We start from the raw sequence: 23,647 nt of genomic DNA on the forward strand, positions 1-23,647 counted from the left end.
AGTTTGGTAGTTTTTACAAGCTCCTACTGATGAACACTGGGGTGCAATAAAGAGGATTATGAGGTATCTCAAAGGAACCATTGACTCTGGTTTATTTTTCTTGGCACGCTCGTCGGACACATTGACAGCATACTCCGTTGCTGATTGGGCCGGTTGCCCTGATAACAGATGTTCTACTGGCGGATATGGTATTTTTCTTGGTTCTCATTTGATTTCGTGGAGTGCTAAGAAGCAACCTACAATAGCTCAGTCTAGCACAGAGGCTGAATTCCGAGCTCTAGCTAATGCCACCACCGAACTCTTGTGGCTAAATTCTCTTCTCTCTGATTTGGGGGTTAGTCTCCACCAGTTCTCTATTGTGGTAATATTGGGGCCACGTATCTTGAAACTCATCTCATTTTCAGGGCCCATTCTAAACATATTGAGGTTGATTTTCATTTCCTTTGGGATCTCATTGTTAAGAAGTGTTTGATCGTGCAGTTCCTTCCCACACAGGATCAACATTGCTGATATTTTCACTAAGGCACTATTGTCTCAATGGTTTGAATTGATTCGGTACAAGCTTCAAGTGCTTTTAGCTCACTTTCGCTTGAGGGGGCGTATTGAGGAGCTGGCCAAACCAGCTCTAGCTCTTCTCCTCTCACCAAAGAAAGCTCTGGCCTTCCTGCTAAAGAGAGCTCCAGCACTCTTACCAAAGAGAGCCCCAGATCTCCTACCAAAGAAGGCTCTAGTCTTCTTGCCAAAGAAGGACCAACTACTATACAGAGGACTCTTACCAAAGAGAGATAAATCAGAGCAAAAAGGAAATTCTCTTCTTAGCAAGTTTCCTACTGAAGACCTTTCCTTATTTCTCTATTTCTATTCTTGTAATTATTTCTAATTTATTATTTATGATTTTTGTATAAATATTCAGCCATGTATAGTTATTTATATAGTGAAATTTGACCAATTCTTTTAATCTTTGTCTTTCAAGCTTTAACTAAATGAAAATATATACAGTGCAAATACATACAAAATAATACAAAATATAAGGTTTTATACTCTACATATTTGCATTTGTACTCCTTCCAAACTGAGCCTTAGGAGTAAATCTGATTTCTAATGATAAATACATTAACACAGTAGGGATGACACATGAGGACACCCTTATGTAGTCAATAGTATTTCCTTCCAGTTCTTTTAAGGGGTATGTATTCCCCCTCTACAAAAATTTGCATACACACTAAAAGCACTTATATTTACCCCATTAAAAATATCTCCCGACATGTGTGTATAAGCACATAGATGATAGATGTTTTGACAAGAATAACTAAATTATCATCAGGTCAATTGTAAGGATTGAAACTTAGGCTTTGTTTGATTGTAGTGCAATTTTGTTTGCATATTTTTCTTCAAGTTTTATTTTACTTCATCTTTGCTGCAACCAATAAAAATAAGGTAAAATTTAAAATAAAAATAAATCATAATTTGCATCAAAATCATTTACATTATCATGGTTTTGCATCAATGCAAATAAACTTACACTGCAACCAAATACAACCTTAATGTGCATGAAATTCCAATTTAAAAAATAACTATCTCTATTGTATTGTTTAGTTCCGAATGTGATCAAGGACTCATGATCCAATCACCACTGTAAGTAAGCTGTTCTAAGTTCGAAGCAAGATAATCTAGTACTTTCTGTTAACCGGCCATTAAGTGACATGTGAAAAGACACAAAGCCCTTCAAGTGTTATCTAATTTTCTTTATCAACCATATGCTAAAATCAAGACCAAGTGTCAAATTTTTTATCCCTACAACAACACTTTTATCTTTCCTCTCCTCTGAATATACCATGACCAAAACCAAAAAAATTTCTGAGAGAAAAGTTTTCCTTTAACTACTATAATGACAAATCGATTTGGGTAGCCATGTCATTGGTGCACCAAAGTACTGCCATGCCAACTTCACCAATTACTTCATCGACAAGTTCTGGTCCGACCCATTTTCTCTCATAGATTTCAAGGCCGGGATCCTTGTTATTTCAATACCAGCATAATGGTTATCGATGTTTGGAAATGGAGGGAAGGAAAATATACAAAGAAGCTAGACTCATAGATGAGAATACAGAAGCAACACCATATATACGAATTGGGCTTGCTACTTCCATTTTTGTTGGTTTTTGTCGAAGATGTGAAAGGGGTTGAGAATAGAGGAAGTATGGAACTAACACGGGCTTGGTGGAAATAATCTGGAAGGCCCCTACAGGGATCTACATCTTAGACTGGTGAATCTACTGCACTGGAGTGGGAAGAGGAAGCCATGGATGAGATTGGACTCTAAGCGGCCTTGTTCGTTGGATAGCTTGTGGGCATTGTACGATTTGTTTTGGCACGAGCCACTGTTTTCAAACAACTAATCAATCTTTGTAAAAGTGAAGCATTATTGATAACTATTGTTATTCATGATTATTCATGAACTAGTTCAGCAATAGCCCACTATGCTGCAATCCCATCATCCAATCATCTTGGATGAAAACAAAAAAGAAAAAGAACAACTTTACCTTGCATAAAATTGTAACTTTTGCAAACAAGAACCAATAATGCTTCGTCAGAAAGAAAATATCACAGTAACAACAAAGGGTTTTGGTGTTTGTGACAAAGAGTTTGGGCTCTATTGTAAGGGTTTTAGTGTTTGTGACAGAGAGCTTGGGCTCTGTTTCATCTTGATAAATTTCAGATAAGGTGTCTGTATGATTTTAGATGAGAAGAAGAAGAAGGAGAGTTTATACTTTTATAAAATAAACAAGAATTACTATTGTGCCCTCACTTAAGTGAGAGCCACATAAGCTAAACAACTAACATATAACTTAACTAAAAACGTCTATATTACCCTTTTAGAGCCGACTCTAACACTCCCCCTCAAGTTGGTGAGTATATGTCATATAGTTCCATCATGTTACATATGTAGTCCATCTTCCCCGATTCAACCCTTTGGTAAACACATTTGCCCATTGATTTCCTGTGTTCACATATATTGTATTTATCACTCCACTAAGCACCTTCTCACGTACAAAGTGACAATTAACTTCTATATGCTTCGTCCTTTCATGAAACACTAGATTAGAGGAGATATGAACTGCAACTTGATTATCACAATATAGCTTCATAGGAGTGTCAATCGAGTATCCCATCTCCTCTTGGAGATGCTTCAACCACACTAGTTCACATGTTGTGTGTGCCATGACCCTATATTCAGCCTTTGCACTACTTCTTACTACCACTGTCTGCTTCTTACTTTTCCATGTCACTAAGTTCCCACCAAGAAAAGTGTAATACCTTGTAGTGGACCTTCTATCAGATATGGAACTGGTCCATTAGCATCTGTGTATCCCTCTATCTTAAGAATTCCTCCACTCTTATATAACGAACTACGACCTGGAGCTCCCTTCAAATACTGCACAATCCTTAGGTTGCCTCCCAATGTGGAATTCGAGGGTTCTGCATAAACTGACTCACTAAACTAACCGCAAATAAGATATCGGGTTGAGTGATGGTTAGGTAATTAAGCTTACCCACCAACCTTCTGTCCCTTCCTGGATCCTCAAACTCCTCACCTGCATCACTACTTAGCTTAACATTCGGTTCCATGGGTGTTTCAGCTGGTCTGGCACCCAACAATCCTATTTCTTCTAGCAGATCAAGAACATATTTCCTCTGTCACAAATTAATACCATTCTTGGACCTCGCTACCTCTATTCCTAGGAAGTATCTTAATTTGCCAAGAATCTTTGTTTGGAAGTGATCATGCAAGTAAGTCTTAAACCTGTCAATCCTTGGTCTGTCATTGCTTATGATAACAATATCATCTACATATACCACCAAGAGGATCTTCCCAACATTGGATTCATAGCTGAATACGGAATGGCCAACTTGACACTGTTCCATTCCAAACTTCTTCACCACTTCACTAAATCTCCCAAATCATGTACGAGCAGATTGTTTAAGTCCATAAATAGCCTTCTTAAGTCTATATACCTTGTCACCCTCCCCCTGAGCAACAAACTCTAGTGGTTTCTCCATGTACACTTCCTCAAGGAGATCACCATGTAAAAAAGAATTCTTGATGTCAAACTAAAACAAGGGCCAATCTAACATAGTAGCGAGAGAAATCAGAACATGAACTAACCCAATTTTGGCAACCGGAGAGAAGGTGTCTGTGTAATCGATACCATATAGCTGTGAATAACCTTTGGCAACTAACCGAGCTTTCAACTGTTCACACTCCCATCAAGTAAGTATTTAAACGTGCACACCCACTTACAGCCTACAACATGCTTACCAGGTGGAAGAGTGGTGAGGTCCCACGTATGAGTACGAGTTAGGGCCAAGAGTTCTTCTAATGCTTGGCGTCACCTTGGAGAAGTGAGGGCTTCTTGAACATCCTTGGAAATAGAGACAAAGGATAACATAGTAACCAACTGGCGATGGGAAGCCAAAAGGTGAGATACAGAAACATATTGAAAATTGGGTGAAGAGTTCAACTTTACCTTTTCGCAAAGCAATAGGGAGATCAAGGTCAGAAACTGGGGGTGAGATTGGGGTGGTAACAACTGTTGGATCTATCAACGGTGACGAAACTGGAGGAGGAGCCGGTGCCTAACGATGTGTATACACTTTCCGGATAGGTGGTCGTTCTGCAGGTAGTTGCACTGGAGGCAAAGACTGGGTCACAATTGGAACAAGTGGAATGTGGTCCTCAACTGGAATCGGAAGAGGAGGTGATAGCAACGAAAGAGAAGAAACATCCAACCTAGAGAAGAAAGGAACAAACTCAAAGAATGTAATATCAAGACACACAAAAGAACACCAAGAACTATGATTATAACACTTATACCCTTTTTGAGTCCTGAAATAGCCAAGGAAGACACACTTAGTGGATTTAGCATCTAACTTGTCCATTCCAAGCCAAGATTATGAACAAAACACATGGGCATGGGCATGTAAGAGGGACCGGGTAGTTTCCAAAAGGTGACAGTTCTTTCTCTCAGCCTCCCCATTTTGTTGACGGGTGTAGGTACACGAGGTTTGATAAATAATGCCATGTTATTCCAAATATTTCTGAAGTGGTGTGTATAAATTCTTGCGGCTATTATCAGAACGAATAATTTTAATAAGTACACCAAATTGATTTTGAATCCATGTCATCATTGAATTTTTGGAAAATAGAAAATAGTTCACTCCTTTCCTTCATATGTAAAGCCAGGTCATCCTTGAATAATCATCAACAAAAATTACAAAGTACCTATAACCATTATAAGACACTACTCTATTTGGACCCCAGATGTCTGAATGGACTAAAGAAAAAGGACTTGATGTACGACTATCAACTCTAGGACTAAAGGAAACACGATGATGTTTCCCAAACTGATACGACTCAAAATTCAAAGTAGGACCAAGTCTGTTGTGCCACTAATGGGGGGAAAGAGATGTCTGAAGGGATGTTGTTGAACCACCTCCATCAAGATAATACAGTCCACCAGCTTCATGCCCTCCACTAATCTTTATCCCCGTCTTGAGATCCTGAAACACACAAGAGGAAGGGTAAAAAGTTATCGAGCAATTAAGAGACTTAGTCAATTTACTAACAGACATCAGGTTAAAGGGAAACTTGGGAACATATAAAACTGAGGATATGGATAATATTACCAATACTACATATGACTGATGTAGAGCCATTGGCAAGAGTAACAGATTGGGATGTGGAGGACGGAGAAATGGATGGAAACACACCTGTAGTCCCATTCATATGATCGGAAGCTCCATAATCTATAATTCAATGGGAAGGTGTGGATGCTAGACATGCCGTACCTAATTGTACAAGGGAAGCCATGTCCTGTTGAGATGTACCCTAAATGAACTGCTCATACTCATCTCGTGAAACACTCACCATCTTCTTTCTAGAAGCATCTGTAGATGTAGAGGGGGTCTAATCAGTAACCTGAGAATCTTGTCTTGAGCCACCACTAGTGGTGGCAATTGGGCGGGTTGGGTTGGGTTGGGTTTGGTTTGGGTTGAGTTTCAGTCCAACCCATTTAATCCTCCAACCTGTTAATGACCCAGTTATATAAAATTAAATGGGTTGGGTTCAACCCAAACTCGCTTTAACCCAATCCAACCCGCCCAAACCCATTAATCTTATATTTATGTACTTAAAACAAAAAACTAACTCCTTTTTAACAAATAAATTAGTCATAGCTTAGTGGTAATAGTAGTTGCTATTTACACAAGTGGTGAAGGTTCAAATCACATTGCATGCATGCTATTTTTATACAAATAACAAAGCCGTTTAACTATGTTTGGGTTTTGGATTTGACGAACCACATAGGTTCAAACTGGTCAGACCAACTTGAACTATCTAATTGGATTATCTTTGAGGTAATCACATCAAGTTCAAGAGTGGTTGAACCATTTAGATCCGAATCAGCTAGACCCCACTCGAACCGGTTCAATTCGGTCATACAAAACCCGATCGGATCGGTACTAGTTTAGTTTGGTTGGGCTAGACCCCGACTGGGTTGGTTCAATCCGGTCGGACTAGATTGGATTGGTTCAGTCAATGGTGGATTGACTTGGGTTGACTCATATCAGGTTTGTGCATGGGTTTGGGGCCGAATCGATTGGACTAAAGTAGGTCAAAAGAAGTAAATTGGACCGGACCGGATTCGAGTCAAGTTGTACGGATATGAACTAAACTGGATTATCCAAACCGGGCAAAGCAAGCAGGGTGGCTTAGGGTTCGGACCCACCTGGTCCAACCCATTTCAAATTTGGGTAAACCCGAATTAGCATGTACCGGGTCGAGCCAGGCTGTATGAATAATGGTTGTACCGGACAACCCAAACTGAGCAAAGTAAGCGGTATCGAGCCATCCCGTCCATGGTCTATTTTGGATTTGGGTCGACCTAGATCGATGTATGTTGGATCGGGTCAGATTGCATTGAACTAATCCAGACTTGGGTCAAATCGATTTGGATTTATGTTGGGTGAAGTGTGTTGATTAAAGACAAAACTAATTTAGTCAATAGTTAATAGAAAATTAATGCATTAATTATAAATTATTTAATTTAAATGAAGAAAATAAAAAAAAGGCTAAGGAATTAATACTAATGTCTGTAATGGTTAACCCAACGGTTATCCACAACCCAACCCAACCCATTTAAATTGGCGGGTTGGGTGATGGGTTGATCATACAACCCGCCAAGTAAATGGGCGGGTTGGGTGAAAAATTGCCACGCCTAGCCACTACCATTTACAGTGGCATGATTTCCTAGGTTGAAGGTGAGCCATGTAGATCATAGCAGAAGTTGATAGTATGTCCCTCCATACCACAATGTGGACACCTTCTTTGAATATTACCATGACCTTCTCTACCACGGGCTCCCCTTGAGTCTCAACCTCCAACATGACCATCACCATGACTATACATTCCACCACCACCACGACCATACATGGGTCTACCACCACTACCACGTCCAGGTTGACCTCTTCTACCACCACGACCTCTCTCTCTCGTAATTGCAAATGCAGACCTATCCGATATAGTGAAATTCTCTATGGGTTCAACTAAGATCCTCCAAGACGAGCAAACGCTTCCTCAAGAGAGGGAAGAGTAGATTCACTTAGTATTTGTGCCCTTACTGATTCATATTCAAACTTCAGCCCTACTAAAAATCTAGTCACATCCAACTACTCTCTCTGTTGCTGAATTTTGACATTAGGCGTAAGAGGGTGATACACATTCAACTCATTTTGTAGATTTCTGATGTGTGGCTCATTGTGACACTAGCAAGTGCACTAGCCGTTCAAGTAATAAAGTAGTGAGTGAAGTATCGTTTCCACGAGGATTTAGGAAACAATTACCAATACTAAATTGAGCATTTCTTATCTGATCAACAAATAAATCAAAACTCTAATGAAAGCTAAGAAATCCTAAATTAAAATCTATCTAAATCATTGGCCCAATTGCCTTCAATTCAGGTTAGAAGAGTAAGCAGTAAATGTCAATCTCAGAATTCAGCAATCTATCAATTTGGATCATTCGAATGAATCATGATTGAGCCTTGGTTTAGTGAAACCCCAAGGTCATGAACAGCCTCTCTCAAGCGCATGTTCATCCTATGCATGAGTGACGGTTCTTCTATCTCTAGCAAGAATCTAATCCCCATGCATGCATTTCTTCAAACACTTCTAAGGCATCAATTCAAATCTGAATTGATCACCAACTGAATTGTGCAAGTTATCTCTAACCTTGCACTCAATTCAGTTCTTGAATAGTAGATCTGAATTCTTAGAGTCTCTCTCAAGCACTCTAGGAATTCCAAGTTGTAGATTAATTCGCCCAATCTGAAAATTGCAGATCTGAATTCTCTTTCAAGCAATTCAGATCTTGCAATCTCAGATCTGAGAATTCAGATCTGAGTTTTGAAGGTTGGTTGGCCGAATTAATCTACAATCACACCCTTATTCAAGAAACTTCAAATACAATGCATGACCATTTGAATGAATAAAAAAGAATTAGATTGCTGAACTGAAATTTTACAAGCTGAAATACATCAAGGAAGAATGGAAACAAGGAGAAAGAAGAAAGAACATATAACTAAGAAACTGAATTCAAATCAAAAGAGACTGAAACTACAAATGATTTATTACAAAAAATCTTTGAATCACAATCCCTCAATTCGAACTCACCTTCTTCTTCTAGCTTGCTTGTCTTGAACTTCCTTCAGCCCTTCTTCTTCTTCCTTGCGCCTAGCCTTCTTCTCTTCTCTTCTCTCAAGGTGGCCGAACATCTAAGAGTGGGAGAGCCTTCCTCTCAAGCAATTGAACAACTTTCTCCCCTCCTAGAGGCCTCCTTATATAGTTTTTCAAGGGGGCTCTTGCCCCTTCTTGAAGCCTCTAGAATGGGGTGTATTACACCCCTCATGAATCTTCTAGAGTGCTCCCTCCTTCTCTTCAAGAAATTCCTAGAAGTTGCTGCCCCTAGCTCCCTTTGGGCTGCTATTTGGGCTACAACTTAGCTTGCTTTTGAGCTCATGTGGGCTACACTCTAGGCTGTTATTTGGGCTAAAAATGGGCCTTCCTTGCTGGGCCGAATTCTCCTCATAGCTAGGCTTTATTTTCTTGGGTTTTCTCAAGGAATTCACTTGCTCTTTTTGGGCCGAAGTGCTCTCTCTTGCTTCCACGACCGGGCTGGACTGAAATTGGTCTTTTTGAACCTTCTTTTCTTGCCTTTTTCCTTCCTTTTCTTGGATTGATTATCCCTGAACCTATTCTTAGCATTAAGCTAAATTAAGGCAAAAATTAATAAAACTGGCATAAAAATCCATGCTAAAGTCCTCAAAAATTATAGATAAATTGTAAGTTCATCAAATACCCCCACACTTAAGCTTTTGCTTGTCCTCAAGCAAAGACATCAGCCATAAACTTAACATTCCCCCCTTCTGTTCTCACCATTTACCTGGTGAACTTTTTTAAGATAGAAATGCATTGAGTAGTCGGGGAACTTTTGTAAGTGCTCAACTCTTATTCTTGTAAATTACCATTTAAGATATGTATCAGATCCGAGGAAAGGAGAATATGAATTTCATCATAGTCTAGCCTTCACTCCTAATTCATATATAAATCAGCTCCTTAATTGTCAAGGTTAATAATCAAATTTCACTAAGTTTCACATCTGTAACTAAATCTCAATGAGAGTTCAACTTTAGAGTGCCCCTTTGAACCTCGGTTGTCACCACAATTACTTATTTCTAAGGGTGAGTGCATTTTATGCTCCATCTCACCTTTTTTTTTTTTTTCTTTTCGGTGTGAGTGCATTTTATGCTCCATCTCACACTTTTCTCTCTTTTTTTTTTTTTTTTTTTTTTTTTTGGTGTGAGTGCATCTTATGCTCCATCTCACACTGGTCACTTGCTTGAGGTAGGTAAATAGGACTCATGTTCTAAGCTGCTAGTTTTACTATTCAGCTCAGAATAGCGGAGTCAATTTGGGCTTTTGTCCTTCTTTGCAATTATTGAACCTCAAGAATTAGCACTTCAGATGTGCACTAGATCTCTTGACCATTAACAATGAAATCAAGGGCTTCCATACACATGAAGGAAGTTAGGGCTAGTCATGCTGAAAGGCATATTCAGCTCCCCTTTTCTCATGCATATATCAAATTGGGTCATTCACAAGAATAAAAACTTAACAAGTACATCAGTCTCCCTCAACTCATTGAATTCCTTCTTAAAAATCATCACATAAATAGTAATGAACTTGAGGGGTTCCAGTCTTTTTTTTTTTTTTTGGTTATGTCATTGCCTGCATATGTGTGTTGGGGTGAATGAGGTGCATGGTTTCAGCCCTCATACCCTAGCCTCGGGCTCACTCCCCCACACTTAAGATGAACATTGTCCTCAATGTTCCTACTGTTAGGGGATCACAATAAAACCAACAAGAGAAATACCAAGTAAAGAGAAGGGTAAAGAGGATTTCCTGAAGATTAATTTCCAGATATGCAAGAGTTCTTTTGGTGGGAGCCTCTTCTGCTAGAATTTACTTGCAACAGAGATCAGAAGTTTTGTTCTAACTAAAAATAATTTAAACCAAATAAAAAAAAAAGACTACTATTCACAATTCAAAAGAATGTAAGTAATCCTAATCTACTAGCTATACAAGAAAAATTCAGCAATTTTTTTTTTTTTTTTTATAAACAAGAAAAACAGAGCTCCATTACTAAAAACCAGCATTCAAGTGTGAAGTAGATCATTAATGAAAAAGAAAGCTAGCTAAATTAGCAATAGATATTTTTACACACTATTCTAGACTAAATAGAAGTAAACATTTCTAACATCTACTATAATCAGATCTAAAATCAATTGCTGAATTTAGTATCTTTAGGCTGCTCTTTAGGCTCTTAATAGAATCAGACCTGAAGTCTTAGCTTTTGAGAACAGTCTTACAAAAAAAACCTAACATCAATAAATCTGAATTATGATGCAATTAGGTTTGAAATAAGTCTGAACTCAAGAGTTTAAGACTTCTTATTTCAAGTCCCAACTTATATGTCTTGTATGCGTCAATAAATTGCAGAGACTTGAAATTAGATCTGCAAACTTACCTACTGAGAACAGTCACCTTTGGATCTGAGTTTAGATCTGAAATTACAGTAGTCATTTATACTGAAATCAGTGGTTACTAGCATTCAAATAACCACTGATTTTAGATCATAAATGATTTTGATTATTAAAAGAAAAAATCCAAACCAGCAATCTTATTTACATTCCTTAATTATAGCATCTAAATTCAGATACAATTTATCTGAGTTCAAATATGCAATTAACAAACCATAAAAATTGGAGTCCGAATTGAATATACTTATTGAAACTATTGCACATCACCATTTACATCTGCTATACTGTGGGTTGCTATTCAGAGCTGAATTGTCAATGTGCCTTCAGAGGGCTTAAATTGGGCTACAACCAGACCTGAGACAGGTTTGGATTCAGGTTTGTAAGCTATGCAAGTGTATGGCTTCATAATCTTGAAGACTTCTGTGACCTGAAATCAGTTCTGCAATGCATACAACCTGTAAATTCAGCACACAGTTAGTTCAGCCCATGTTTTGTTTCAGATCTCATATCAGCCTCTATCAGTCCATATCAGCCCAAATCTGTCTAGCTCAAATATATTAAGCTGTTCAGTCCACAAATTTACAGAAACCTGAAATCAGGTCTGCACTGTTTGGCATTGTTACTGCTGCAATTTAGCAGTGTTGCAGAACAGAACTGAGTCCAATTTCAGATCAGATCTCAAAGCAATCGGAGCTGGTCATCTAAAACTTTGATTTTACTAATGGACATCCAAGACTATGTGCAAGAGGTTCAAAGCAGAAACCTGAAATCAAGTCTGCTAACTATATACTGTAAGCAGCCCTGAATGCCAGTATATTACACTCATCCAGTTCAGATCTGGTGCAAGTGGTTTAAAGCTAGTAAAATCAGTCCACATATATGATTATCAGCCCACAGATATAACACAAACATCAGTCCACAGACAAACAATCAATCAGATCGGATGAAAGTAATTTAAAGGATAAAAACATCAGTCCACATATTGCCTCATGTCATCAGTCAGTCCACAGTAGAAATCAAGTGCACTCTGATATCATCACACATTGCTACTATTTCATCAATGATGCAGATCTGATTTTTACACATTTTTGGTATACTGCTACAAGTCCACATCAATGAAGCATCAATGAAATATACTGCAATCATAAATCAGATCTGATGCATCAGATTGCAATGTGACATATTGCAATTTTTGGTACTATTAATAACTGAATTCAGATCTGAGTTCTGATCTCAATTGCCCTTCTTTGCTATCCAACTAATTTTGGGGGCTGGAAGATGTATAATAGGGTGAATTGGGGTGATTATGGCTCCCAATTCACCTCATGATTGCATCAGTTCAGGTCTGAGTTCTGATGAACTCAGATCTGAAATGTTGCAGATCTGCAATATCAGAAGAGAAGTCTGAAATAGAGAATTGTGTGGAGGTGCTGCATCGCATTAAAACTATTGAGGCATAAAAAAATTCTCAGATTAAATATACTTTTCTTCAACCAAATTAGCTCAGATAGGTTGGAGTACAAGTTATTTAATACAGCAAAGTATGCCCTGTATCCTGCTCTGTTCACAACCCCAGTTCAGATCTAGGTGATTGCAGATTCGAATTTTTTTTTTTTTTTTTGAAGGGAACAACACCAAGATTGAATAGAAATCAAATATGCCTTTATTAAAATGAAACTGAAACCAGAAAAAGAAAGTAATCTACTTAAGAAAGAAGAAACATAACTACATGAGTACAGCAGTTGCAGTCCAAGCTGAAATGAAAAAGTTAGCAAATTAACCCAACTATGAATGCAATGCTGAATGAGATCAGATTAAGAATGCTCAATGTTTCCTAATATTGTTTCTCTAAATCCCCGGCAACGGCACCAAAAACTTGATGTGTGGCTCATTGTGACACTAGCAAGTGCACTAGCCGTTCAAGTAATAAAGTAGTGAGTGAAGTATCGTTCCCACGAGGATTTAGGAAACAATTACCAATACTAAATTGAGCATTTCTTATCTGATCAACAAATAAATCAAAATTCTAATGAAAGCTAAGAAATCCTAAATTAAAATCTATCTAAATCATTGGCCCAATTGCCTTCAATTCAGGTTAGAAGAGTAAGCAGTAAATGTCAATCTCAGAATTCAGCAATCTATCAATTTGGATCATTCGAATGAATCATGATTGAGCCTTGGTTTGGTGAAACCCCAAAGTCATGAACAACCTCTCTCAAGTGCATATTCATCCTATGCATGAGTGACGGTTCTTCTATCTCTAGCAAGAATCTAATCCCCATGCATGCATTTCTTCAAACACTTCTAAGGCATCAATTCAAATCTGAATTGATCACCAACTGAATTGTGCAAGTTATCTCTAACCTTGCACTCAATTCAGTTCTTGAATAGTAGATCTGAATTCTTAGAGTCTCTCTCAAGCACTCTAGGAATTCCAAGTTGTAGATTAATTCGCCCAATCTGAAAATTGCAGATCTGAATTCTCTTTCAAGCAATTCAGATCTTGCAATCTCAGATCTGAGAATTCAGATCTGAGTTTTGAAGGTTAGTTGGCCGAATTGATCTGCAATCACACCCTTATTCAAGAAACTTCAAATACAATGCATGACCATTTGAATGAATCAAAAAGAATTAGATTGCTGAACTGAATTTTTACAAGCTGAAATACATCAAGGAAGAATGGAAACAAGGAGAAAGAAGAAAGAACATATAACTAAGAAACTGAATTCAAATCAAAAGAGACTGAAACTACAAATGATTTATTACAAAAAATCTTTGAATCACAATCCCTCAATTCGAACTCACCTTCTTCTTCTAGCTTGCTTGTCTTGAACTTCCTTCAGCCCTTCTTCTTCTTCTTCCTTGCGCCTAGCCTTCTTCTCTTCTCTTCTCTCAAGGTGGCCGAACATCTAAGAGTGGGAGAGCCTTCCTCTCAAGCAATTGAACAACTTTCTCCCCTCCTAGAGGCCTCCTTATATAGTTTTTCAAGGGGGCTCTTGCCCCTTCTTGAAGCCTCTAGAATGGGGTGTATTACACCCCTCATGAATCTTCTAGAGTGCTCCCTCCTTCTCTTCAAGAAACTCCTAGAAGTTGCCGCCCCTAGCTCCCTTTGGGCTGCTATTTGAGCTACAACTTAGCTTGCTTTTGAGCTAATGTGGGCTACACTCTAGGCTGTTATTTGGGCTAAAAATGGGCCTTTTTTGCTGGGCCGAATTCTCCTCATAGCTAGGCTTTATTTTCTTGGGTTTTCTCAAGGAATTCACTTGCTCTTTTTGGGCCGAAGTGCTCTCTCTTGCTTCCACGACCGGGCTGGACTGAAATTGGTCTTTTTGAACCTTCTTTTCTTGCCTTTTTCCTTCCTTTTCTTGGATTGATTATCCCTGAACCTATTCTTAGCATTAAGCTAAATTAAGGCAAAAATTAATAAAACCGGCATAAAAATCCATGCTAAAGTCCTCAAAAATTATAGATAAATTGTAAGTTCATCAATTTCTCATACTTGCATAATAGTCCTCAAGGCTTCGATTCCCTTGTTGCAAATTGAAGTACTCTTGGTACAGTTGGTAAACCCTAGTAGTGTTATCTTGTCCAGGATAAAACTTCCTTGCATTATCCCAGACCTCCTTGCTTGTATCTAAAAACATGAAGTTCACACTGATTTTGTATTCCATGCTATTCCATAGCCATGTCATAATTTGAGCATCCTCTTGCTCCCATTCATCATATCCCGAAGAATCAATTGGGGGTTTATCTTCCCTCACATGCTTCACTTTCTTTTTGGCTTTTAGGAAAACTTCAACAAACTTAGCCCAAGGGACATAATTTTCACCATTCAGTTTTATAAAGGTCATCTGCACATTCAAATAATCAGAAGGCACCATCACACTCGATTTTCATTCACTACTGTCTCCCATGACTGCACAAGGAAAAAGGGAGAAATTCTACCACTAGGTTGTCACTCTACTGCACTAATGAATCACCACACTACACACTAATAGCTGAATACTACTAGGGTTCCTAGTATCATAGGTTTCAGCAACAATACTACAACTCTTCATCACTATTAGCAACAACACCACTGTTGTTGTCCACCGTCAGCACTATAAACCCTCACAATACATCTCATGAATAGGGTATTCAGTTCTACAACATAAAAAAATTCTGCTACATAACACAATTTGATTCAAAGATCATGTACCTGCCGAATAGAGGGTACCAAATCTGCACTGTCACCATAACAAAACCAGCCCTCTTCGAACTGCCGAGTAGAGAGTTTTGTAACAACCACACAAAACCGCAACAACAACACTCATTGGAGTCATGAAAACCCCCGGAAGGAGAAAATGAGTAGTCCTTTTCTTTCTTTCCGAGAAACTCCTAGCTATCAGTGAGAATTCTGCAAAACCCTAGAGGAGAATGCGTAGAATAGAGAAAAGAGAAGGTGACTGATCTAAACTAATTATCGTGGCTCTGATACCATGATAAAATTCATATAAGGTGTCCGTATGATTTCAGATAAGAAGAAAGAGAAGAAGGAGGAGGAGGAGGAGAGGAAGAATAGTCTCTTCTCTAGTCGGCCACTCTTTTATTTATACTCTTCTAAAATAAACAAGAATTACTATTGTGCCCTTACTTAAGTGAGAGCCACATCAGCTAAACAACTAACATAAAACTTAACATAAATTGTCTATACTACCCTTCTACAGCCGATTCTAACACATCTTCATGAGGAAGAAAACGATGAACTGTGTGTTTTATTTTTAAGGATAATTTTGACATTTTCAAAAGTCTTAAATCAACATGAGGTCATGTGATATACATAACTGATGGTCTATTAATGACAAGTACTAAATTGTCATGTTTCAAAAGTTTGGATAATAGATTGTAGCATTTTAAAGTTCAGGGACCAAATTGTCACTTGAACCAAAATACAGGGAACTGATGGGGAATTTTTCCTAATTTATAAGAATAACTGATATGGGGTGTTATATTGGTTATACAGTCCCTAACACACTTACTTGGCCATCAAGTTCAGCTAATCCTACTTCAACCGTTCGACAAAACTAACTTGTGGTGGTAGCTGCAGCCAAAGCAAGATGAAAAGGGATTTTAATTAGGGTTCGACTATGATGCTAGAGATACATGATGCCGAAAAAACCCATAACCAATTAAGCAGTAGTGTTAAAATGATAAATCAATCAGGTGTTGTATTTCATGGAAATTAATGGGGGGTTTGAATTGGTTAAAGTCTTTTCAGCATTATAGATTTTTCATTTTAATTTGCATTAATTACTTAAATATACCTTATGATTTGCAAATTACCTGAGTATGCCTTGTAACACAAATAAGCCATCCTTTAAGGAAACGTTTAGGGAGATCACATTGACACCCCACAGAGGGCACTTTACATGTACATCTCACCGTGCATTAGGAATATCTTCCACACTTATCATGGGGAGATATTCCCAATACATGGGTGGGAGGTGCTGTGGGATATTCACGTTTAGGAGCCATTTTACATTCTCATTACATTTTTTATAATCTCAATTTTACCCCTCCATCTTCTTCTTCGAACTATGCAATTCAAATCTAATCCAACTTTGTGTGTATGTGTGCTGGGCAATACATGTTCCTGTCATTAGCCACCTCTTGATTTTTAGATCGAAAACCCTAAAGCTAGTTTACAAAATGTCTTTGGTTGGATGCAAGTCCTCCAACTAGGTACGAGCCAAGTAACTAGTATTTTCTCACTTTGCTTTTTTTTTTTTTTTTGTAGACAAATCTTCATTTAAGATCTGCCTTTACCTTGTAGATGAGGTTGATCAATTTTAGGTATAAATTAATGAGAGAGGCCAAGAGATGATATCTTGGTTTTAGATTATATTGGGTTGAAAAAAATTAGAAATGTCTACACCATACTCCTAATCAAGGGTTAAACTATTGATATACCCGATCAAGTGGGTTATTTATATGATTCATACCTTTGATTTTTATATTTTTAATTTTATACATATTAAAGGGTCCCACATATTATTTTAAATTTTTAAGTTAAAAAAAAAAACAAAAAAAAACTCTTGTATGGATGTATTCAAACCTATTTAGATACATCCATACAGATACAATATGCACCCATACATGCACATGGGTGCGTATTGTATCGATATTTTTTAATCCCCTAACTTGATACAGGTTGATGTTATGCAATCAAAACCTGAGTCTCTCACCCTAGGCTTATTGGAGGAGTTGTAATTGGTTCCCACAGAGCATGCCCCTCAACACAATCCATTCGTGCATTGTGAACATCTCCCATAACAAGCACAGGAGATGTTCTCAATGAATGGGTGGATGAGGCCGGATCTGCTCACAATAAAAAAAATAGTTTTAATATATTTCAATATAATTTGAGTCCACACATCACAGACATAATGGGCCACAGACACACGGTGAGATGTGTGAACATAGATCATGTTGGTACCATTTGGGTACAATTTTTATTTTGAACATATCTCACTCCCACTCCTGAGTGGATTGTTCTGTGGGGGCATGCTCCATGGAGAGCCTTGCGCTCAGGGTGGGTTAAGAAAATACTAGCAATCTTTAATAATAAGGAGAGCTGGAGAGGAAATAAAGGAGGAGGCGCATACATTGAAAATATGAATAGCATTTAAATGCCTTTTTATTTTTTAAATTTTCATCATTCTGTATGGTTAAATGATTTAAGTAGTTGAGTGAAACTAAACGATATATTTATTTAATTAGGCTTGCAATGCAGCCAACTACTTTTTTCTTCTTTTCTAGTCTAGATTAAAAAATTATTAACGCTATGACGCTAAAAATCCCGTCTATGTTTTGTGAGCCAGCACTGTAGGTAGGACGTGCTGTGCTTGATCGTCAATCGAGCCAGGCCAGCCTATTTTCTACGTAATTAACTTTTGAGAAAAATCAAAAGTTGGCCTTTGTTGATTCTGGAATTGAAACTGAAGGTTACTGACACAGAAGGGTATGTACGTCATTTCAAGAATTTCGCCATATCGATCAGGCCAACGAAACAGAACATTCGTGGGTCAGTAAAAACTGCCGCTTAATCCAAACGTGGCCCCGGGGACTTTGTTATCGGTGATAAGTGATGGAGTCGCTGTATCACTATATAAGACTTGCAGCGACTCGGCCCCCGTTTAGACCCCTTTCCCCTGATTCCCCCTCCTTCCCAGTTCCCACTCTCTGTCTCCATCACAATTAATCACAATTGCTTCGCTTGTACTGAAATCTTTGGTTCAATCTGTTGGCTAGCTAGCTAACTTGCGGAGAAGAATGAAGGTGAGAGAAACTCCGTTGTTAACTGGTTTCATTCACATTTCCTTTCTTCCAAAGCTTAGCTTGATATTGTGTTCAACAGATCTTCAACTGGGTGCACCGGAAATTTCATCATAACGTGGATTTCTATACGGTTCCTCATAAAAAAGGTTCGAAATCGGACTCTAGTTTGTATCCAACTCAGTCGATTAATTTCGTAAATGCTTCCCTTTGTTTTATTAATTCTATTGCCAACAGAAGGAAATGAAATGGTGTAGGCAGTGATTGCAAAACACGAATGGTCCTGTTTCCAGAAGATGGTCAGTTCCAGAGTTGTTAATTTTCACTTTTAATGTTCCGCAGATGCATTTGGAGATTTCGGTCACAATACGAAAAAGACCGAAGCCGTTACGTACGAGAACGATACAGAAGCTTTACTCGAACACGTCAACTTGGTGGACGTACTTGAGGGCTGGAAAGATGGTTTACTATCAATCGGCACATTGGGCTTCGATCCCTTAAAACGCTCAAACCAACCAAACGAATATTCCGTCGACCATATACAAGTAGAATATTCCATGATGGAAGAAGAAGAAGAGGATGCTGACGAAGAGGAAGACGCAGAGAACGAAGGAGAACTAAACCCATTGGTCGTTAAAGCCTTCAAACGAGAATTCGAGAAGGTTTTGGGTTCTTATACAGACTCCAACTCTCAGAAAAGTGATGTACTAAGAGCCGATATTGATGATACCCCGCTCATTCGTTTTCTCGAGTCTCCTGAGATAAGAAACGCATGTGACAATTCCGAAAGCGATAAGAAGAAGAGAACGACACTTGCAGATCTGTTCTCAGCCGATCGTGAAGTCCCTCGAAAGTTAGATTCCACCGAGGTTCCTCCAGACTCCGGTAAGAAAACATTGGAATGCCGTACAAAACATGGTGTCTCGCTTGCTAAGAAGTTACTGCCTCGCAAGGGAGAAGATTCCCGTCCAATCACAAAACTACAACGAGTAAATCCCTCTCTCTTTCTCTCTCTCTCTATATGTCTCTCTTTTCTTCATATGTACTCTTGTGTCCTTCACCACTACCCAACGCACAGTCGCACACACAGAAAGAGATGTTCCGATTTCAAACAATACGCACGTTGGAGTGAGAATTGTAGATCTGTTTCACACTGACGAATTATGTTGCAATGGATAGTTGATGAAGAGGATGTTGAAAAGGAAGATCCATCCAGAGCTGGGAGACAAGATCGATGGAGTGAATGGTCCGATTGATGCCTCGAAGACAGAGATTGGTAACAATGTAGTTAATCACAGTTGGGGAGGTGGTGATGCAGCCATTGAAATGGTTTCTCTGCTTCAAGGTAGTTCCCAAGATGCATATTTGCAACTCACCATTTCTTCTTCCCAACTTTTTTAATTTCAGCATAAAACGGAGCGTTACCCTATCATTCACCGTGAGTTGGACCATTTCTTCTTTTTATAACGAGGAGCCAATTAGCCAAAACCAGCTCTCTTTAAAAAGAGGAAGCGGTCTTTTTCACGGTTGATGACCTCCTTGGTGTTCCCCTTTTTTTTTTTCAAAATTTTTGAACTTTTAACATCCATAGTTAAAGAGGTACCTGCCACATAATGAATCAAAAGCGTAGGAAAAAAATGTTGGATAATTGGGGTCGGTTTGGTATTCAAAATATTTTCCGTCTTTTCGAAGAGTGTAAAATACAAATATATTCAGTACAATATTGAACCTTGTATTTGTATTTATACTCTTCTCAATCTGATTTTATATTATAGGTACAAACGTTGCTAATGAGATCTTGAGGGTGAGGAAACGGTCGGATTTCGATAACCCAGTCCCAGCTCCCTAAGTATGTCATCTTCTTGGTATGGCAATGCGTTTTTAATTGGCCCCACAGGGGCTAATTGCTATAGTGTGTCTAGAAGCCCAAAACTACATAACGACTCGAGTGAAATTAGTGAACGGGTGCATGCGGGACCCACCCAACAGCATACACCGAGATCCTAGATCCAAGATAGGGGGGGGGGGTTGCAGCCTATTACTCTACGGAGCGATGAATACTGTTATTGTTTTTCTTTATTTATGATTATTATTATTATTATTATATTATGTTGTTATTTTTATTTATTGAAATTATATTTTTAATATTAATTCTTATTATTGTTATAGTTATATAATTATTATTTATTATGTTTATATTATTATTATTATTGTTATTAATATTTTTCTATTACTATCATTTTTATTATGATTATTTATTATTATTGTGCACATTTCCAACTGACCCGTACTACGCACAGGTCCAGATGAACTGTACTACGTATGGGTCCGGTTGAACCATAATGAGTACGGATCTGGATCAGTTGGACCCGATTATTCACAGCTGTTATACGGGTCATGCATCGCCCCGTTTAGTTTCTACCTGTTTCTTTGTTTTTTTACTATTTTTTTTTTGTTAAATCTTCATTTTTCTGTTATTTATATGCCGTTTCTCAATAAAATAGAGGTTTGACCTCCTACCTGCTGTTTGGGAACGTTTGAAGAAGCTGAAACGTATCTAGAACGTTTGGGAACGTCTGCTCGACCCAAAAACAGCTGGAATGTATGCTCGATACAAAAAGAGGTCAACACCGACCACTGGAGTAGCTGAAACTTTTGCTTGGCAGAAAACCGGCGTAAAAAATGGTAGAGAGAAGAGATGCTTGGTCTTGATCTCTTGAAGGTGTTCACAGTTTGAGAGAGGGTGTGAGAATTGGACGTTTGAGACTGGGTGTTCTTAATCTCCTGAAGGTAGTGAAGTTGTTTTTGGTCTAAGACTGAGAAAATGTGATTGCTGGACGTTTGAGAGTGAGAGAGTCCTGTGTGTTAGAGTTTGAATGTGAAAAATGGTAGAGAGAAGAGATGTTTGGTCTCCCACTGTGTTTTGGGAACCAGCACGTCATTAATGTGATATTAAATATTAAAAAAAACAAAAAAACCTAAAAATTCCATAACGTAGATAAATGCATTCTAAAAGCAATGTGAGTGAAGATAAGTACGCTCTAGGATTTTCCACATTGCAGTTTAGTATACAGGTATAGATGTGAACCGAAGAGAACTGAAGAGACCAAATACAGCCGCAAGTACATAATTATTAAAAGATTTTTTGCATATATGATTCTAAATAATTTAAATATTAGTGTTAATTTTCGGATAAACCAATTGATAGCCAAGGCTTAGGTTCAACTTTTTTGCCAACATTTGAATAACCCAATTTAAAGCCCAGAACCCCAAGCAGAAGCAGTGTAAAATGTTTATGGGATGAAGCCAAAGTCCTACCCGTGAGCGGTGACCATGGTGTAGAGAATAAATATTGACGTAAAACCCTAGAACATGGAAAATGTTCCAACTTGCAAATAAACGATACCTCACTCTACTCTCTTCAAGCGGGTATAAGAAGCTAGGTTGGCATCATCATCATTTATTGCATTGATCGTATGCTAATGTTTCTAACATCACTTTTTTTTTTCACTGCAGCTGCTGGCACTCGGCTGTGATCTTTATCTATCACCGAATTATTATATTATTTCTTTGAGAGATATCAATTGTGGAACCATCTATTAAAGGCCTTATTATGTACTATTCTCCCATGTGAGCCGTGTGGTCTTTTCTCCTTATCGTGTCCTTGTTTGGTTGTGTTTAATTTAAAGGACTTTGATTTCTTATGCTGTGAATTTGAAATACCATTTGTCTAGTTATTGCTGTCTTAACCACTCCAGTCCACTTGGACAATTCGATGTTAAAATTAAATGTGGCCCCCAAACTTTTAACTCCATACTCCTATGCCTGCCTCAGAGTCCATCCTCAAAAAGAAATACAACTACAAAACTTCAAAGCAATGTCCAATTTACTGTTCAGCTGCAAGATGTTGTGGTTTCCATTTTTATATAAAGATATAAAGAGAATTGAGGTACCAAGACGGTGGTTCAAATTTTGTATCAGTTTTTTAGTTGCAAAATTTATGTTGCAAATAAGATCAAAAGTACAAATTTTATATCATGCAAGAGTTTAAATCATATAGGCTCAGTTTGGAAGGAGTACGAATACAGATATATACAGTGCAAATGCATATAAAATAGTACAAAATACAAGGTTTTGTACTTTATATATTTATATTGATACTCCTTCCAAACTGAGTTAAGACATGCAAAATTGAACTAGATGCAAAATTTATTTTTAGTTCAAATTTACACTGCAGCCAAACACATCTTTAGTAAGAGACTATGTTCCGTAGGAATGACAATGGTGTGGGGATGGGGCAGGGTTTTGCATACTTCATCCCTAACCCCAAATTCAAATATCAACTGCGGCTAGAAATCCCAATCCTATTCTAACAGACAATAGGGATCTCCAAAATTGCCTTGCCTTGCCACTTGCCTTGATAATTCCTACTTGCAAATCATTTTTATTCTTTTTTGGAACCTACAACTATAGTATTTTGTGCAATATAATGCAATTATATTATATTATGTAATATAATATATATTCTCAATGTTTTAAATTTTCTAGTTTCCCAAGTAGCACAATTGGGGAATCAACCATCAATGGCAGCCCCCAAACACAAAAATCTAAGAAGCCACTGTGCTACTTGTAACATCTGGTCCTCATTCCCAACAGCTCTTCCCATTCCTCAAAATTTCAATACTGGAAAATTCAGAATATTTTCAGAACAATACTTGGAAAAAGTGAGGTTTTACTCCAAAAGGTAAGTTGCAGAAAGTGGGATCAAAACATTAAGATACAATGCAGATACTAGTTACCGGATAAAATTCCCCTCTTCTTTTAGGGTGTATACACCCTGAAATTGAAGAAAACAAGCTGGAAATAGAACGTTGGCTGTGCAAGCATAAATGATTTTAGAGCGGAGCTCTGCAAAATATCGAATACCATACATGTTACTGATTATTGCATCATTCATACTTAATTTCTTTTCAGGGAGTATCTCTTATTTTATGTTTAGGTGTTACTAGTTATGTTATTAGAAAAGATTAGTATTTTTCTATAATATTGAGTTTAAGTTTCTAGTTACTTATTTTGTTTAAGATGATGCAAAATATTAGAGTTTCTTTGATTTAGTTGTGTCTATCTAGTTACACCCAAACTTGTTAGTTTTCTTTTTCCTGTTTCTGGTTCGGTTT

At 37.8% G+C, this 23,647-nt stretch overlaps 1 protein-coding gene and 1 pseudogene across 1 annotated transcript; both read left to right on the forward strand.

Annotated features, from left to right (window-relative positions):
• Positions 1 to 1,895: 1,895 nt before the first annotated feature.
• On the forward strand, positions 1,896 to 2,399 carry LOC148881076 (putative galacturonosyltransferase-like 3 pseudogene; annotated as a pseudogene).
• Positions 2,400 to 17,934: 15,535 nt separating this feature from the next.
• On the forward strand, positions 17,935 to 22,219 carry LOC148881077 (NAD-dependent protein deacetylase HST1-like protein). Its single transcript, XM_088963340.1, has 5 exons — positions 17,935 to 18,473; positions 18,553 to 18,619; positions 18,813 to 19,459; positions 19,650 to 19,815; positions 21,987 to 22,219. The coding sequence occupies exons 1-5, from the start codon at positions 18,468 to 18,470 to the stop codon at positions 22,004 to 22,006; spliced, it is 906 nt and encodes a 301-aa protein (XP_088819466.1). The 5' UTR covers positions 17,935 to 18,467; the 3' UTR covers positions 22,007 to 22,219.
• The last annotated feature ends 1,428 nt before the right edge of the window (positions 22,220 to 23,647 follow it).

Source organism: Nelumbo lutea, chromosome 1 (assembly GCF_056320005.1).
Source record: "Nelumbo lutea isolate HS-2025 chromosome 1, American lotus-T2T, whole genome shotgun sequence".
Classification (NCBI taxonomy): domain Eukaryota; kingdom Viridiplantae; phylum Streptophyta; class Magnoliopsida; order Proteales; family Nelumbonaceae; genus Nelumbo; species Nelumbo lutea.